This window comes from Carcharhinus amblyrhynchos, chromosome 30 (genome assembly GCF_965287045.1).
Source record: "Carcharhinus amblyrhynchos chromosome 30, sCarAmb.v2.hapA, whole genome shotgun sequence".
NCBI classification, from domain to species: Eukaryota; Metazoa; Chordata; class Chondrichthyes; order Carcharhiniformes; family Carcharhinidae; genus Carcharhinus; species Carcharhinus amblyrhynchos.
Window position 1 is genome coordinate 15,165,931 of NC_137353.1, and position 19,611 is coordinate 15,185,541.

Genomic DNA, 19,611 nt, shown 5'->3' on the forward strand with positions numbered 1-19,611 from the left:
TGATTTAGCCAGGTTATAAGTGTGTTGTCACCTGTTGTGGATCAAACAGATCCCTGGTCTGTGTTGGCTCGATATGACGGGATATCACCGTTAGTTTTGTTCCTGCTGGGCAAGGAAGGAACAGATCGGCCAGGGTTCCTACTGCTAATTTCTATCCAGTGATCCCTGTTGGTATGTATCTGCAGAACTTGGGGCTGCAATGTCTCCTTCAAGTCAACAGGTTGATTTGAACATATACTGCTTGGCTGAACATTGGGCTCAAATCACAGCCAGACTCCAGGTGGGAGTTAGAAGAAAGCAGAAAATATGCAGAAGAAGCAAGTGGGAAAAGAAAGTTTCTCATGCACTCCGTTATACTCGATTGAAAGACCACGGAGAATGTGGGATTGACTAATGTAACTTGCCATTGAGCTAAATGGTAACAGTACCTTGCACTTTATAACCACTTCAGACGTGAGTCATCATTCATCGGGTATTGAACACCTGACCTTAAGGACTCAACTGTGATGGATGATTCAATCTGCTGTCTCGATGAATTCAGTATTCACAAGAAATGAAACTGTTCACTTATATCACATAATCGATAGGTTATTAAACAATTTGTCAAATAGAGAGAGAAGGTCATTTGTGATGTTGCCTATTCAGGGATCTTCGCTTCTAATTTAATTTTATATTTATAACTGTGCATACTGTGATTGGCTACATCAAATGTTCATGCAATATTTTACTTTCAGTCTTTGATTCTCATTAATGAAAACTGTCACATTTCTTGTGCATTTGGACTTTGTGGATGAACCCTCGCCTGATGGGTGCAGGTAAAATGGTGGAGGCCACTTTCTTTCCCGTGCTGTCAGAATTAATTGACATGTTTAATCGCAACGTTAATATTGACATTTCTCTTCAAGATCTTCTCTGGGGTGATGTGTTGTACGCTGGTTTTCCATGGTGTGGCTTGATATTGCACAGTGACTTCTCCTGTCAATCTTTTTGACAGGGTTAGTGAGCAAGAGGTAGTGATTCTTAAGGGTGAATGTCGGGGTTGACCCAGATCCAGACTCATTTCATGTGCCTTGTGATGTTGAGTGGGAGAGGAAAAAATCTTGAGAGACAAACCTTTCCGAATAATGATTTATCTTTTTCTTAAAAAGAACTGATGGTCATTCAACGTCAGTAGAGAAGAAAGATTGAATATATTTTGGATGTTTTAAACTTTTGTTTACTATTGTCACAAATAAGACTTACATTAACACTGCAACAAAGTTACTGTGAAAATCCCCTAGTCGCCACACTTTGGCACCTGTTCAGGTACACTGAGGGAGAATTTAGCATGATCAATGCACCTAACCTGTACATCTTTCAGATGTGGGAGGAAACCAGAGCACCCGAAGGAAACCCACGCAGATATGGGGAGAACGTGCAAACTCCACACAGACAGTGACCCAAGTCAGGAATTGCTTGGGTCCCTGGCACTGTAGAGGCAGCAGTGCTAACCACTGTGCCCCAGATATGTATCTTTCATTAGAACTGGAAAGATACACACCCAAAATATTTACAAATGCTGGCTGATTTGCTGTGTGATTCCAATGAATTACTGTTTCTAATGAATTATTTTCTTACAAGAAATTGCTATTCAATGCAGAAAGTAGTCTGATTGTAAACTGCTTGTTCAAAATCAATTTTACAAACAAAAAGCTTTGCAACAATGTTCCTATTTGTACTTTGATACACCTTTTACTGAAGAACTTTCTGTTGAGAACCAAAGGGTTATTCTGAGGAATGCAGTGGACTGTGGTGTGTCACGGGACATTCGGCACCTGTGTCTACGCAGTGAGTTCCTGTTTTCATTTGTGTTGTCGTGGGCAATTATTAGCTGGAGATGCTGCTGTTTCTGACAGGAAGAAAGCAAAATTATGGGTGAATATTTAAATACTCCTATTTTTAAAAGGCTCATCATTTGTTGAAGTTCTGGCTTTTTCCCAACTCTTAACGTGTGTATGACAAGAAAGCAGTTTCTGGAAGCAAATCTCTAATGTCTGTGAGAAAACATGCTGCCTAATTTGTGCAGTGACTAGGATGGTGTAACACAGGACCAATAGTTATCCTCTTACCGTGGAATGATGCTCCATAGATGCAACTCGCCAGTTCTCCTGTTACATTTGAATTGAACATAATATCTTGCATTCACAGTCAAATGTATTTATTTCAGTAATGGAGTCTTCACCACCACAAAATCATGAGGGGTTCAGACAGAGTAGAGATAGGAAAAACTATTCTCATTGGTGGAGGGGGCAAGAGTCAGCGACTACATAGGGATAGGATTTTATATAACAAGAGGTTAGCATCTGGAACGTACTGCCTGTGTGTGTGGTGGGGACAGATTAGATTGGGATTTTCAAAATGACATTAGATAAGCACCTGAAGACTAAAGATTTATAGGCTATGGTGAAAGGGTAGGAAAACGTGTGACTTGCTCAGTTGCTCTTGCTGAGAATTGGCACAGACATGATGGACCCAAGTGGCCTCCTGTTCTGTAACTATCTATGATTCTATACACTAGCTGTTTTATAAGTGAAGCTTCACATTCGATGTGGAGACAGGTGGTTAAAGCCCTAGAATTAAACACATTAATGGGGTTGTATTATAGACCACCCAATAGTTAGCGAACATTGGAGGAGCAAATCTGCAGAGAGATAGCAAGCAACTGCAGGAAACATAAAGTTGTGATAGTAGGGGATTTTAATTTTCCACATATAGATTGGGACCTCCATACTGTTAAAGGTCTAGGCGGGTTAGAGTTCGTAAAATGTGTTGAGGCAAATTTTCTAAATCAATATATAGAGGCGCCAACTAGAGAGGATGCAATATTAGATCTATTAGGAAATGAATTAGGACGAGTGACGGAAGTATGTGTAGGAGAACACTTTGGTTCCAGTGATCATAATGCCCTTAGTTTTGAATTGATCATGGATAAAGATAGATCTAGTCCTTGGCTTGAAGTTCTAAACTGGAAAAAGGCTAAATTTGAAGAAATGAGAAAGGATCTATAAAGCGTCAATTGGGACAGGTTGTTCTCTGGCAAGGAAGTGATTGGTAAGTGGGAGGCCTTCAAAGGAGCAATTTTCAGAGTGCAGAGTTTGCATGTTCCTGTCAGGATTAAAGGCAAAGTGAATAAGAATAAGGAAGTCTGATAAAGAAGAGGAGATGTATGGCATGTATAGGCAACAGGGAGCTAATAAGATGCTTGAGTATAAAAAGTGCAAGAAACTGCTTAAGAAAGAAATCTGGAGGCCTAAAAGAAGATATGAGGTTGCTTTGGCAGTCAAGGTGAAGGATAATCTTAAAAGCTTCTACAGCTATATTAAGAGCAAAAGGATAGTCAGATCAGAGTGGTCAGCTATGTATGGAACCAAAAGAAATGGGGGAGATATTTAAATGGGTTTTTTGCATCCGTATTTACTAAGGAAACTGGCATGGCGTCTATGGAAATAAGGCAAACAAGTACAGGGGTCATGGAACCTATACAGATTAAAGGAGAGGAGGTGCTTGCTGTCTTGAGGCAAATCAGAGTAGATAAATCCCCAGGACCAGACAGGGTATTCCCTCGGACATTGAAGGAGACTAGTGTTGAAATTGCAGGGGCCTGGCAGATATATTTAAAATATCGGTATCCACAGGTGAGGTGCTGGATGATTGGAGGATAGCTTATGTTATTCTGTTACTTAAGGTACCTCACAAGAGGTTATTGCAGAAGGTAAGGGGGCATGGAGTTGGGGGTAGGGTGTTAGCGTGGATAGAGGATTGGTTGTCAAATAGGAGGCAGAGAGTGGGGGTTAATAGGTGCTATTCGGATTGGCGGTTGGTGACTAGTGGAGTGCCCCAGGGGTCGGTGCTGGGGCCTCAGCTATTTACCATTTATATAGATGATCTGGAGGAGAGAACTGAGTGTATGGTGTCGAAATTTGCTGATGACACCAAGATTGGTGGAACGGCAAATTGCGCGGAGGGTGTGGAGAGTCTGCAGAAGGATCTAGATAGGCTGGGCGAATGGGCCAGGAAATGGCAAATGGAATTTAATGTTGGCAAGTGCGAGGTGGTCCACTTTGGTAGGAATAATGGTAGGAAGGACTATTACTTACATGGCGAAAAACTGCAGCAGGCGACGGTGCAGAGGGACCTCGGGGTCCTTGTGCAAGAGTCGCAAAAACCCAGCTTGCAGGTGCAGCAGGTTGTCAGGAAGGCTAATGGGATGCTGGCCTTCATAGTGAGGGGGATTGAATATAAAAGTAGGGAGGTCTTGCTGCAGTTGTATAGGGCATTGGTGAGGCCGCAGCTGGAGTACTGTGTGCAGGTTTGGTCGCCGTACTTACGCAAGGATATTTTGGCCTTGGAGGGAGTGCAGAGGAGGTTTACTAGGCTGATGCCAGAGTTGAGGGGGTTGAGCTATGAGGAGAGGCTGAATAAACTAGGCTTGTACTTGTTAGAGTTTAGAAGAATGAGAGGAGATCTCATTGAGACATATAAGATGATGAATGGGATGGATAGGATAGAGGTGGAGAGACTCTTCCCGCTCAGAAAGGACAGTAGGACTAGGGGGCACAGCCTCAAGATAAAGGGGGGGGGGGGCGGTTTAGAACGGAGTTGAGGAGGAACTTCTTCACTCAAAGGGTGGTGAATCTCTGGAATTCTCTGCCTGTTGAGGTGGTGGAGGCTGCCTCACTAAATATTTTTAAGACGCGGGTTGATGGGTTTTTGATAAGCAAGGGGATTAAGGGTTATGGGGAGAGGGCGGGAATATGGAACTGAGCCACAACAGATCAGCCATGATCTTATTGAATGGCGGGGCAGGCTCGAAGGGCTGGATGGCCTACTCCTGCTCCTATTTCTTATGTTCTTAAAAAAGGCTCAAAAAGTAATCTTGGAAATTATAGGCCAGTAAGTTTGACGTCAGTAGTAGGTAAATTATTGGAAGGAGTACTAAGAGATAGGATCTACAAATATTTAGATGGACAGGGAGTTAATAGGGAGAGTCAACATGGCTTTGTGCATGGTAGGTCATGTTTAACCAATCTATTAGAGTTTTTCGAGGAGGTTACCAGGAAAGTGGATGAGGGGAAGGCAGTGAATGTTGTGAACATGGACTTCAGTAAGGCCTTTGACAAGGTCCTGCATGGGAGGTTAGTTAGGAAGGTTCAGTCGCTAGGTATACGTGGAGAGGTAGCAAATTGGATTAGACGTTGGCTCAATGGAAGAAGCCAGAGAGTGGTAGTGGAGGATTGCTTCTCTGGGTGGAGGCCTGTAACTAGTGGTGTGCCACAGGGATCAGTGCTGGGTCCATTGTTATTTGTCATCTATATCATTGATCTGGATGATAATGTGATAAATTGGATCAGCAAATTTGCTGATGATATAAAGATTGGAGGTGTAGTGGACAGTGAGGAAGGTTTTCAAAACTTGCAAAACTAGATTTGGACCAGCTAGAAAAATGGGCTGAAAAATGGCAGATGGAGTTTAATGCAGACAAGTGTGAGGTATTGCACTTTGGAAGGACAAACCAAGATAGGACACTGAAGAGTGTAGTAGAACACAGGGATCTGGAAATAAGATACATAATTCCCTAAAAGTGGCGTCACAAGTAGATAGCATTGTCAAGAGTGCTTTTGGAACATTGGCCTTTATAAATCAAAGTATTGAGTATAAGAGTTGGAATGTTATGGTGAGGTTGTATAAGACATTGGTGAGGCCGATGGTCAACCTAATTACAGGAAGGAAATTAATAAGGTTGAAAGAGTGCAGAGAAGGTTTACAAGGATGTTGCTGGGACTTGAGAAACTGAGTTACAGAGAAAGGTTGAATAGGTTAGGACTTTATTCCCTGGAGCATAGAAGAACGAGGGGAGATTTGATAGAGGTTTATAAAATTATGATGGGTATAGATAGAGTGAATGCAAGCAGGCTTTTTCCACTGAGGCTAGGGGAGAAAAAAACTAGAGGACATGGGTTAAGGGTGAAGGGGGGAAAGTTTAAAGGGAATATTAGGGGCGACTTCTTCACATAGAGAGTGGTGGGAGTGTGAAATGAGCTGCCAGATGAAGTGGTAAATGCAGGCTCACTTTTAACATTTAAGAAAAATTTGGACAGGTACATGGAAGAGAGGGGTGTGGAGGGATATGATCCAGGTGCAGGTCAGTGGGACTATGCAGAAAAATGGTTCAGCACAGTCAAGAAGGGCCAAAAGGCTTGTTTTTGTGTTGTACTGTTCTATGGTTCTAATTGTTGCCTGATGTATCTCTTGAGATAATCCTTCTTTGTGTTGTGTTAGGGTACCAGATCAGAAACCCCAAAATATATTGTGAAGCCAGGCTAGTCCCCAACAATTTTCGGTTTTGGCATTAATGTGCGGATAGGATGTTTCACTCCAGGTGTGATGGTACTGACAAACCAGGGAGCTTTTATCAAAACAAATATTATTTAATAAGAAATGGATTACCTTAACTTTTAACAATTGAATACTTAAACATTATAAGATTCAACTCTTAATTGCTAACCTATCACTGAGTTCCAAGCAAACAAAATTTCCCTTATAGACTTGAACCCCCCTTTAAATTAGTTAGACACAGGTATACTTGCTAATGCCTAGGTTAATATTCCTGGAACTTTCAGAAAACCTCTGGTGAGGCAGAGACACACCTGTTTCTTCTCACAGATCCAGACAGCAACTGCTTATATTTTTTAAAATGAAAATTGTACTTTTTGTGAGCTTAGCACCTCCCATTAATCACATGATTCTGCCCCTGTCAATCAATCCAATGAAGACTCCCATGATTCTACATACCTAGTCTGAAATCCAAGGAGAACCTAAATAAATAGATCCATTAACTCTACAAACTAACACATTCTTGGCTAAAATTAACCTGTACTCTTAGCATCTGCTTCATGTTTACCAGACAAATTAACTCTTGTAACAAACCATTTCCTTTTAAAGTAACCCCACCTTAAGCATCAAAATAGCACAGTATCATCAAAGGTGGAGGTAGCCTTTGGAGAATGAATTGTTGCTCAGGTTTTTAAATATTTATTATTCCAACATGCAAAGTAGATAAAGTGTGAAGTGTCTTTTTTGCTTTTGGGATTTGACCAGAGCAAAAACCATTTGGAGTGACTGACAAGCCTGCATGCACTCACATTTGAAAGCAGAAATTGCTAAAGAGACTTTGTAAGATTCTGATTAAAAGAAATGATTCCACCAATGGCTTGCTGTCTCTTGACATGTACATGCTTCTACATGTGCTTAAGGTGATAAAAATGTACAGAAATCTTTTTTTTAAGGCATGGACGTGTCCAGCACTAACTAACATGCTGCATAAAAGCTGGATAACCTTGACTGCTGGCTTATTTTTACTAGAGGACAATGTTGTTATTTACATATCTTCACACTGCTCTTTCAGAACAGTGTGAAGCAGGGAAAGGTTTGTAAGCAGTCTGACAGGCTACAATATGAAAACTTCTCCCTTGGCCACTGCCATGTTTATACCAGTTGGGAGGGTATTTGTTCTGTACAGTGAGAGGATTTTATGGGCTCCCACAATCCATACAATGAGTGAAGATGGGGCTGCACTCACACCACCCTCCTGGTATGATTATCCTGTTGGACATTAGCCAAAACTTGAACCTACTGGTTCTGGTCTACACTTGTCATTGCTGTCTGGAGTGGGGTTTAAACTTCAGATCTTACGGCTCCTTTGGAACATAGGAACTAGGAGCAGAAGTAGGCAATACAGCCCTTTGAGCCTGCTCCGCCATTCAATCAGATCTCAAATTCACCTTCCCACCTATTCCTCATATCCCTTTAACCCTTTGTTTTAATATCAGAAATATACCTATCTCCTTCTTCAAACCACTTAATGATTCAGACTCCACGCGCTATGGGGCAGCGAGTTCCACAAATTCACCACCCTCTGCAGGAATCAGTTCCCCCTCATCTCAGTTTCAAATTCCTTGGCGGGAATGTTACCAGATACTGGAAAGCAGTAGAGAGAAAGAACAGCACTGCACCTTGCTGGTGTCACAGCTCAATCCCAGAGGCAGTAGATCAGCTGTGAGATGCAGTTGAGGTAAGCCTTTGCCTGAGGTAAGGTGATCCTCAGGTTAAATCACTTCCAGTTGGCTCTCCCCTTTGAGCGGAACCTATGGTCCTCTGGGACTATGGCGACTTTACCTTTACAGTTGAGGGCAAGGCAGGTCACAAGTAGTCACTTTATTAAGTAATCACAGTTCAATTGTTCTTGAATAAGATCATGAAGTAGGTATTCTCGATTGCCCACTGGATAAATGCGCTAAGTGATGATTATAACAGAATTGCCCAGGACTGATAATCTTCCATACTTTAGCACCCCACAGACCCTATCCAATCTCACCTTGGATGAGATTGCTGAAACCAACAAAGCCATAACTTATCAAAATTCAGTTTCCTCAGAAAAAGGGGTACATTTTAGAAAAACATTCTCTGGTTTTATGGTTATTGCTGTGGAGGATTAAGAAACAGTGTTCACACAGTTACTGTGACTCCGCTGATGCACTCCTCCTAGAGAGAAATGGTAGAAGAACAATTTATCTCTTGAGCTTCTGAGTTTTAAATTACTCATTCTACCAACAGGTTACATTCTCCAATCTGTTAAAGGGGAAACTTTGTTGCAAAAGAGTACAAAAAAAAGCTCAGACCAACGGCAGAAAATAAACGTTACTAACTGTGTTGAGCAGTTTTTCTCAGAATCCCTTGGAGCGCGTTTTAGTCAGTGTTGTCTTCCTAGGTGCCTTTTGGCATGTTTAACCGTCTTCAAGCTTTTTTAAGGACTTGTTAGGTTAATTGAGTGGGAAGCTGAGCTACCCAAGCCAGGAAGGCACCTGATTCACACCTTGTGTGTGCATTCAAAGAAACACTTAGTTCAAAGAAGGGAGTTCAAGTGAAGCTCACAATAAAACCTAATAGTCAGTCAAAAAGTCTCAAAGCAAGAGTGATGCCATATGTAATTCATCCCAAGGTCAAAAAGAATTAGTATGACATGATAACATGTTAGAGCTGGTTCCGATGGATAACCTGGCTGCCCCAGGGTATCTGTTATGAAACCACTGACTGTTCAGTGTGATTTTAAAATAGGCATAAATCCAGTGTGATGTACCAATCAATCAGTATCTGTTTCCTTTAATGAAAGATTGCTGGGTTATCAGGTGGCCATAAATTCAGAGATTGATCTTTCACAAGCATATTCATAGATGAATGTAGCCGTTGAATCTCTACCATTGTTCCTCATAAAGGTCTTTTTAATTATAAAAGATTGTCTTTTTTGATTTGATTTATTATTGGCACATGTATTAACACAAAGTGAAAAGTAGTGTTTCTTGCGCAATATATAGACAGAGCATACCGTTTGTAGAGAAGGAAATGAGAGTGAGTGCAGAATGTAGTGTTACAGTCGTAGATAGGGTGTAGAGAAAGATCAACTTAATGCATTCAAAAGTCTGAGCAGCAGCAGGGAAGAAGCTGTTCTTGTGTCAGTTCGTACGTGACCTCAGACCTTTGTATCTTTTTCCTGATGGGAGAAGGTGGGAGAGAGAATGTCCGGGGTGCATGGGGTCCTTGATTATGCTGCCTGCTTTGCCGAGGCAGCGGGAAGTGTAGACAGAGTCAATGGATGGAAGGTTGATTTGCGTGATGGATTGGGCTACATTCCTTTTGGAATAACATCTGCACTAGCCCTATTCCAAAGATTGATGGATCAGTTTTTTAAGTGGCCAACAGGGCTGGACAGGGGCGCTCAGAATCAACCACGTTGCTGTGGATCTGGAGTCACGGCTAGGCCAGATCAGACAGGACAGCAGATTTCTTTCCCTAGAGGACATTAGTGAACCAGATGGTTTTTTATGATGTGATTGTTTTATTGTCACTATTACTGAGATTAGCTTTCAATTCCAGATTTATTTTAAATTCCTCCAGCTGCTGTGCTGGGATTTGAGCCCATGTCCCTAGAGCATGAGCTTGGGTCTCTGGATTACCAGTCCAAGAACATTATCACCAGTTCACCATCTTCCCATGTAAATGTATGAAACAAACTCCCTCAGGAAACAGTTGGTATCCGCTTCATTCAAATGTAAATTAGATTGATTTTTCTTGGAACATGATATTTTTGGACATTGTATATGACTTATTTGAGACATAATGTAGTCATTGTAACACACTAAGGAAAAGCAGTGACTAGTTCTTAGGACCTAAGGTTCTTAAAGCTCTCCTCCACTGGGGATGTTCCTCAACTAATTTCTGCATTTGTTGCAGACTAATTACTGGGCATTAATAATTGTGACTTTTTTTATTCATTCATGGGGCATGGGCACTGCTGACTGGCCAGCATTTATTGCCTATCCCTAATTGCCTGAGGAGTCAACCACATTGCTGTGGCTCTGGAATCACGTGTAGGCCAGACCAAGTAAGGACAGCAGATTTCCTTCCCTACAACTCCATCATTAGCAGGACGGTAGAAGTCAATCATATTATTATTATTTTGTCCAGCAATTCCCATGAATAACCTGTCATTGACTTCTCTACATAAAGAATGGCCACTTATTGTGAGCAGAGGAGGTTCACTAGGCTGATACCGGAGATGAGGGGGTTGGACTATGAAGAGAAACTAAATAGACTGGGTCTGTACTCGTTGGAGTTTAGAAGGATGAGGGGGGATCTTATAGAGACATATAAGATATTGAAGGGGATGGATAGGGTAGAGGTAGAGAGATTCTTCCTGCTCAGAAAGGACAGTAGGACTAGAGGGCACAGCCTCAAGATAAGGGGTGGGGGGGTGGTGCAGTTTAGGACAGAGTTGAGGAGGAACTTCTTCACTCAAAGGATGGTGAATCTCTGGAATTCTCTGCCCGTTGATGTGGTGGAGGCTACCTCGCTAAATATATTTAAGTCACGGGTAGATAGGTTTTTAGTAGGCAAGGGAATTAAGGGTTATGGGGAGAAAGTGGAACTGAGCCACTTCAGATCAGCCATGATCTTATTGAATGGCGGGGCAGGCTCGAAGGGCTAGATGGCCTACTCCTGCTCCTACTTCTTATGTTCTATTGGTCTCCTCTGGAGTAGTAGCCAGGAGAAATACTGTAGAAGGGGTAGAGATGAAATTGGCAAGAGAAAACTTGACAAAAGTATGAGAAGACAGGTCCTGACATTACATTTAATTTCAGGTCTTCAGAGATGTTAATAATGTGCCTGAACCTCGCCATGGTTCTAAGAATAGATTTGTCACATCCATCATAAAAATAAATGGCCTGACCGCCCTTTCAGAAGATAGTTGAGAGAGAGAGAACTGGAGAGTGTCAGCTGGCCGAGAGTAGTGGCCTATCTAAGCTTAATCCTTCTATGGGGCACAATGTATTACGTTGATCCAAGGAACTCTGGAGAATGAATAGGAAGTTTTTATTCAGTGTTCAGCTTTTCAAGGAAGCAAAAAGTGCCAGAAAAGCTCCCCCCGCCCACCTGCCCTTGTCTTTTGCCCTGCCATCAACACCAGTGATCTTTACACAGGTTACGCAGACAGAACTGAGTGACATGTCTTCCAATAAAATGTATCTGGAGGACTAAATTAAGCTCTTGGATCACACCACAGTGCTGAGATCTTGACTCTGTAGCAGGTCACTTTGAAACAACTTTTGCTTTGGGCTTCTTTTTGTACTTAATGTTGCGGATTCACCTGTTGATTGCAGGCCACACAAGATGAGCTCAAGGCTGCCTATCGCCGGTTGTGTATGCTCTACCACCCAGACAAGCACCGAGACCCAGAACTGAAACAACAGGCAGAGTCTCTTTTTAACCTTGTGCACCAGGCATATGAAGGTAAGTACCTTGGGTGTGTTATAATCCAAGTTAGAAACTCCAAAGTGTTATGAAGTCAGCCTAGACCATAAGTTTTGCACTTTGAAGTTTGGCACAGGTGAGCATAAAATGTTTCACGCCAAGTATTATTCAAAATGCTCTACTAAGGAGCTTTCATCAAACAAAGTTGACACATGGAAAAGAAAAACCATAGTTTTTACCAATTGCAAACAAAAGAAACATGATATTGTATAAACCTTCATAGCTACAAATACTGTTCCAACATAACATTTTTTACCAACAAACACCCTGGTTTTGGTTTAGCACAGAAATTAAGTATGTTCATGTGATATTGGATCTTGCAGCTTTGCAACACCTATTGTGCCTTTGTCCTTTGGATTGAGAATTGAAACTCTAACTTCCCTGTCCTGGAGTTCCCAGCTCACCTCAAGGTAGACATAGGGTCACCATTGGTCTCTAGCTTTTAGCCAGCAAACCAATTCAAGAGGCAGAGACACTCCTTGCCTCTAGTTACTAACTGGCCAGCCATCAAGAGCCAAATTTCCAATATCAGGAAGAGGCACAGAAATACTGCTTACAGTCTGCGGTCTCAACAGTTTCTAACTGTTTCCAAGAGGTCGAAGGGCTCAACAATTTCTAAGAGGCCAAAGGGCCTCTTTCTGCATTGTAGGGTTCTATGATTCTAACTGAAACTGAAAGTAAAGAGCTCTGGATTACACAATGGAAAAAAAACTGCCCAAAAGCTCCTGACCTATTCAAATAGTCTCCCCCCCAATTCAAGAGTCATAAAACTCCAGGACATTGCATTAGGCCCAAATTAAAAATAAAACAAAAAAAGACCTCATTGACTCAGACAGTTTATAAGCAATGGGGTTGCTTATAAACCACAGAGAACATGATTGAAAATACACTTGAAGGCACAATAGCATTACAGGTGATAGAAAAAAGTGGGACACGCAGTTTAAGTTTCTCTTTCCATATCCCCACTACCACCCTTTTCCTCATTACCTTTGCTCAATTGGTCTATTACATAGAAAATAATCTCAAATTATTCTCATTTCTTTTTTCTGGTAGTGCAGGTGGTTGTGAACCAGTTCAGATTGTGGCATGTCAATTGTCCATCTTTCCTATAATCAATCCTGTCTGAAGACAGAAAGGAAATTAAGAGGCTGCCACCTTCAATTCTGCTTGTAGCCTTTTCTCTGCTCCCCTTCTGTTCACTCTATTGTGATAAATGTTCATTTAATCTCTCTTCTCATGCTTTCACTCCTTTCTCTCTCTTTCTTTCTCTCTTCCACTCTGTCACACACTTTCATGCCGCATTTTAGATTACTAACTCTCCATGGTTGTATAATCATGTTTCCTGTGTCTTGCTTTTAAAGAACAGTTCATTCTATGTCCATGCTATTTTTCATGTTTTTCTTGACAGTGCTTAGTGACCCTCAGAGCAGAGCCATCTATGACATCTATGGTAAAAAGGGCCTGGATATGGAAGGATGGGAGGTAAGACAATGTTCTATCCCAGCACTTTTCCCCAAAAGCTGGATTCACATTTAGACAGAAATGAGAAGGATCTTTCTTTACTGGCTTCAAGAGTATTGCACAAAAGGAGTTTGGGTGTTCTCAATCCTGTTCCTGATGACCATGAGGCCATATTCCAAACTGTTTGCTAAACCAACAGTAAATTAACAGCCTCACAGATTTGTTGGTGGAAGAATTGGCAAAATTTGTCAGAGGTGCAGCAGAAGGTATCCACATCTTGGTGGCAGTAATGTTCAGTCTTAAACGCATATTGCAGATGCTTAAAGATTGCTCCTAGAATGATTAATTAACCTGATGCTGATGTACAAATTGCTGTTGGAATCATACAAGATCCAGAAGTTTGGAATAGTTTTAATTTTATTTTTTCTTGCACATCATCTTACACAATTCACTTAGGAAGCTAGTACTATGAGAGGAACTAGCAATCTCGTTTTGATTTTTTCCATTTTGTAAGATATTACTCACTGCACAGAAGCCACGTTCCCTGATCCCTGTAACCACTGTGAGGGAAATGCACATCAAGCTGACTTGAGATATGATTTATCAACTTTGATTCTTAGATTTCTCAACTCTGCCCTTCCCTCTTCTTAAAGGTGCCATCTCACATCTATGTCAAACTTCACCTGGTTGAGATTCTCTCCCTTTCCCAATCTTCATCTCTGAAGCAACTGAGCTGGTATTGTATAATTCAATTAATATGGTACCACCTTGCTTCTTGTATGAGTGTTGACTCATATGGGTGTTGACATGAATATGACTTGTATGGGTGTTGACATGAATATTGTTTAATTGATGTCTGCACATATGCACACTTGCAATCAGTTTTAACTGGATCACAATCTGAAACAGAACTTTTGCTGCTTAAAGTATGTGCCCATAGGATGTGGTTGATACTGGCGAAGCTTTGGCTATTGAACATCTGGAGATGGCTGAGAAGATAGTGGTCAGCCGTCTCCTTAAATTGCTGCTGTCCTTGTGATGATGGTGCTCCCACAAAGGTATTGGCTAGGGAGTAACAAGATATTAACCCAACAATGATGAAGGAATGGCAGTATATGCTCAGGTCAGGATGATAATTCACTTGTCCTTATTGATGGTGAAGTTTGCCAAGTAGGAAGATTCTTTCAAAGTCATCTTGATGAGTTTCTGATTTTTCTCTCCCAACTGAGGCTTTGCACAATTAAGTTGGCCCCTCCAACCAGCTGAGAGCTAATTCCGCATCAGAGTGCAGAGACCTTTTTGCTCTGGCTCAGATAACACTCACTGCCACAAACCCCTGAGTCAGAAGGGAGTGGAGTTTATCAGTTCTGAGTGGGAGAGCATTAAGTTATGCAGGGTTATTTTTTGACTCATAAAAAATTGCAATTAAGCCGTGTAATGTACAAAGAAACTGTAATTCTGCAGTTTGTGAAATCATGTGTATTTTATAGGTAGTAGAAAGGAAGAAAGCAGCGTCTGAAATACGTGAAGAATTTGAAAGACTACAACGAGAAAGGGAAGAGAGGCGACTACAACAAAGAACAAATCCCAAGGTACAGCAGGTTCTGCTAGGAAAGAAGGTGCCAGAATGAGCTACAGCTTTCCAAGAGGAGGGAGGGGACAATCAGCTAGGGTTACTGTTTCAGCTAGAGGAAGGGGACATATGGGAGAGATCAAGGTCAGGATTGACTGTGATAGCTACCACACTGGAACATATGCCATTGCTTGTGCAATGGGATCTGAGCAACAGCTGATCCGCTCAGGAAGGACGGGGAAATCGGTATAGCGATGAAAAAATAGAACAGAGTGGCCAAATTATTTAAGCTGCAAAGCATTAGTACCATAGATTCTAAAATGACTTTTAATTGAAGGATTGGGGGGGTTCTACGCTTTTTTTCTGTAAGTGTTATCAAAGCTTTGTACAAGGTTGTATTTTAACCTTTTTGTCTTAAGCTCTACTTTTACATTACTGTGCCCACTATTTTATGTCCAAAGACAGCTTTGGACTTGAAAACTTAATTGTTAATGGGTTAATTTGTGAAATATGTTATTTCCAATGGGTTTTGTTCACTTGTAAGACATTTCTTGCACAGTTTTCTAGATTTTAATCACATGGAGTACAATATACTGTTTCAATTCAATACAACCCAGCCTTTGCCTGCATGGTTGTAAAATATTGACAACGTTCACCATAACGTTCTCCCCGTGTCCTAAGCTGTCAAGAAGACTTGTATTTATACAATGCAAGATATCCTAAAACATTTCATAGCCAATTAAGTATTTTTGAAATACAGTCACTGTATTGCTATAGACTTGATTTTCAAATAGGTAAGGAAGGTGAAAAATTGAAAGCACTTCAACATGTGCATGTGTGTCTGAGTCCATATCCGTAGCTATGTGTAAGAATGTATGAATTCTGTTAACATTTTCTATTATAAGTTCTTTTGTGTGCACGTAAGTAAAGTACCTGATAAATTTGTCACAATCTAATTTCTACCTCCTACCACTGGAGGTGCTGCAATGCCACAACTTACTGTGACATTACTGTGAGACAAGTGTACATTGTTCTCCTTATAAATATGGACATAGGAACTTATAATGGTAACACAAACTACAGATTTGCCCACTGACCCTATTTCCTCTGGTTTTAAGTTCTTGTGCATCATGGCATGAAATGGGCAGGTACATATCTTAGTTTAAGGACTGAGGATCTTTTGAATAGTTTCAGAAACGGCATTCATCATTTGCTGCACTGTCACTTTCGAATTGCACATGCTATTGAAACAGCAATAACCTACTTAATCTTCTTGCAGGGTACGATAAGTGTTGGTGTGGATGCCACTGATCTGTTTGATCGCTATGATGAGGAATTTGAAGAGCCAGGCAGTCGATTTCCTCAAATCGAAATTAATAAAATGCACATATCACAATCTATTGAAGTAGGTGGCATCTTTATCATTTGGTGCCTTCCATGTGCTGTGAGGGCACTGTTTCAGAATTTCTAATAAAAGTTTGCAAAAAGATTAATTGTTTTGAAGCTGCACCGTCACACTTTCCTGATGTTTCATTGAATAAACCATGCCGGATGTAAATGTAGAGAGCTGAAATAAAAACTGAACACTTTCTGCTGCTGTTCGTACCAATGTTCTCTACTCCTGAAGGACTATTTGCGGTAAAGTGGTACCACCAGACCCTGGCTGTGATTTTGGAGTAACAAGCCGTGATATTGATTTAATAAATATTGCCCCTAGTGGGGTATGAAGTCTTCTAGACTAGGACATTTGTGCCAAATAAACTGACCTTGACTGAGGCAAAAATGAGGGGCTGCATTTGCCGAGAGCATTGTAACCACTGTGCATTGAATCCACAGTATTTTTTCAAATGTCCTGTGCTAAACAATCCAACTATTTTTGCTTTAGGCAAACCAACCCTTAAGTCACTGTTTTGAGAATATTTTTCTTAGAAAACTAAGGGGGATAGGAAGTGGGCAGGTAAGTGGGACGGCATGGTGGCACAGTGGTTAGCACTGCTGCCTCACACTGCCAGGGACCCATGTTGAATTCCGGCCTCAGGTGACTGGCTGTGTGGAGTTTGCACATTTGTCTTGTGTTTGAGTGGGTTTCCCCTGGGTGCTCCAAAGATGTGCAAGTTAGGCTGATTGGCCATGGTAAACTGCCCCTTAGCGTCAGGAGAATAGCAGGGTAAATATGTGGGTTTACAAAGATGGGTCCTGGGTGGGATTGTTGTCAGTGCATGCTTAATGGGCTGACTGACCTTTTGCACTGTAGTGAAGTTGAGACAGAAGATCAACCATTATGGTATTGAATGACAGAGCAGCCTGGTAGGAACATATGGTCTGTAGCTATATTTTTGTTCTCATGGAAAGTAATCTGAAGGTACAATTAATACTATATTCCATCAGTCCTTGTCATTGTGTTGAAAGAGATGCTGATTCTACACTGGTAGGTTAGTAAGGAGGAGGGAGTAAAGGTAGTTGTCATTCCTGCTGCTGATCACTATCCAGTAATGGAAGGAGCGTGCTTGTGGATGTTTTGTTGAGGATGATTTTGGACTTGGCTGTAATGCCATCCACCTTGCTAAGTCCTGCCATCCAGCTAGCACAAAATTAGTCCTGTCCCACATGAGATACAGGAGGACTGCCCACTACTTGTGGTTCTGCACCACTTTGTGGGTTAGCATCTTCAGGAGTGTAAGTTAGAAAGGTGAAGTCAAATATAATTTAATTGATTTTTTTTTTATTCAGGCTCCATTAACCACAACAGATACAGCTATTCTGGCAGGGAGCCTCTCAACACAAAATGGCAATGGCGGTGGTTCGATCAACATTGCGTTGAGGCGGGTAACCTCTGCAAAGGGATGGGGTGAGGTAAGGGCTGAAACTTTACTCCTTACAGTAACAGTGTAACTTGCCACTCCTGGAATTCATTTGCAATTATTGTTCAGAACCTCACTCCCGATCTAGGATGAATTTGCTAAAAAGAGTTGAGCTTGAACTTGAATGTGGAAAAGTTGCATAAAATCGACAGTTTGCGAATGGTTGCTCCACTGCTCCTTCAATCACTCCAAACCCAATTCTGCAGCGCTAGTGAATTGGAAAGGGTTTGATCCATTGGAATTTTACACTTGTACCCAGATTTTTTGGAATACGTGTGAATTTATTTGACGTAACCTTTAAATTTGTGTTTCTTATGTTTTTTAATTCAGATACAGCATGTTCTGCGAGACTATGATTCATGGAAGAGTACATATTAGCTTGCTTATGTGAGGCTGAGGCAACTTATCTCTGCAGTCCATACGGCATGCTATCAAACTCTTGCTTTCACAAATTGAAATATATAACATGTTCCCAATATATTTTGATCCTTAATTGGCAGACTGGTTGTGTCAGTTTGAGAATTTGCAGCTACGTTCCCCAATAGAGGTTGATTCCCATACCTCTCTATTTGATAAAGATTTGCACTGTGCAGCTTTTGTACAAATAATGCATATCAGTCAGTAGCAGCAAGTAACTATTTCCACTGCCAGTGTCTCCCAGCTACTTGGCAGGGACCTTCATGTGTGCAGCCACATTGCTGTTATCAGTTGCAATGCAGGGTCATGCAGCAACAGGTTGTGTTGTGAAGTAGCATGCAATCATAATCATTATTAACACATTGAAAATGGCTCTGGTATTTGATCACTAGGAAAGAATTTTAGAGATTTGTGCTCTCCAACACTCAGCGGAATACTCTGCAGCTGAAAGCTTTGCATTTGTACGGTTCCTTATTACATTTCACTAGAATATTTCGAAGCAGTGAGTTTATTTGAACAACAGTGATGACTGTGTAGCTGCATATCACAGCCTTTTGTACAGTTGTACCAAACGCAAACAGCAAATGAGATGAATGAGCAGTTTTTGTTCTCTTTTAAAAGGTGGAGAATTGTCCAGATCTCAGGGAGAACTTCCTGTTTTTCACGTAGTGTCCTGAAACTTTAACGTTCGCCAGCTTATGCATAGCAAGTAGACAGATCCTAATATATCATTTCAGCCGAGCTTGTATATTCAAGTCTCAAGTGGGGTTTGAATCTGCAACCACTCACTTGGAGGCAAGAATATTAGCAACATGAGGAATATTCAAAATTAATATAGAATCTTGATATTAAAGCAGCCATATACATTGGTACATAGCCTGTAATGTTCCAATAATTCTTAAATATTCATTTTGTGTTTCACAGTTAGAATTTGGGGCAGGAGACATTCAAGGACCTTTATTTGGTTTAAAAATATTTAGGAACCTCACATCGCAAAGGTAAGTGACAAGAGCAGGTTCCAATACTAATGTCCAAATAGATATGACTGTTGTTACTGGTGTTTTGTTCTGTGTTCACTGGGAAGTACAATGGCCAGCAGTACTTGTCCTGCTCACATTCAGAGGAAAGTTTCTCTTGATTCACCTTTCATATCACAATCACTTCTCAGTCTACAAGCCAGGTCTATGCACTTACCCTCACAGTTTGTCCCTTTTAGCTCAGGTCTCAGTCTGGCAAATCTGCACTGCACCCCTGTATATCTTTGCTGATCTTCAAGCAAACCACTCCATAAAATTAAATGGCTACCAATGTGCTACATGCACCAATGCTGGTATGAAATTATTGCGACTGGCTCCTCTTTATAATAGTTACTCCAAGACGATGGTTAGTTGGGAA

The 19,611-nt window shown here is 41.2% G+C and overlaps 1 protein-coding gene across 1 annotated transcript in view; it reads left to right on the forward strand.

The window, feature by feature from the left end:
• LOC145360101 (dnaJ homolog subfamily C member 11) overlaps positions 1–19,611 on the forward strand; it is a 44,368-nt gene that overhangs the window by 9,042 nt on the left and 15,715 nt on the right. The window contains exons 2-7 of the mRNA XM_080215060.1: positions 11,754–11,883; positions 13,313–13,386; positions 14,856–14,957; positions 16,218–16,343; positions 17,669–17,791; positions 19,141–19,214. Of these exons, the coding sequence (XP_080071186.1) occupies positions 11,754–11,883; positions 13,313–13,386; positions 14,856–14,957; positions 16,218–16,343; positions 17,669–17,791; positions 19,141–19,214 (629 nt within the window). The remainder of the gene's footprint in view (positions 1–11,753; positions 11,884–13,312; positions 13,387–14,855; positions 14,958–16,217; positions 16,344–17,668; positions 17,792–19,140; positions 19,215–19,611) is intronic.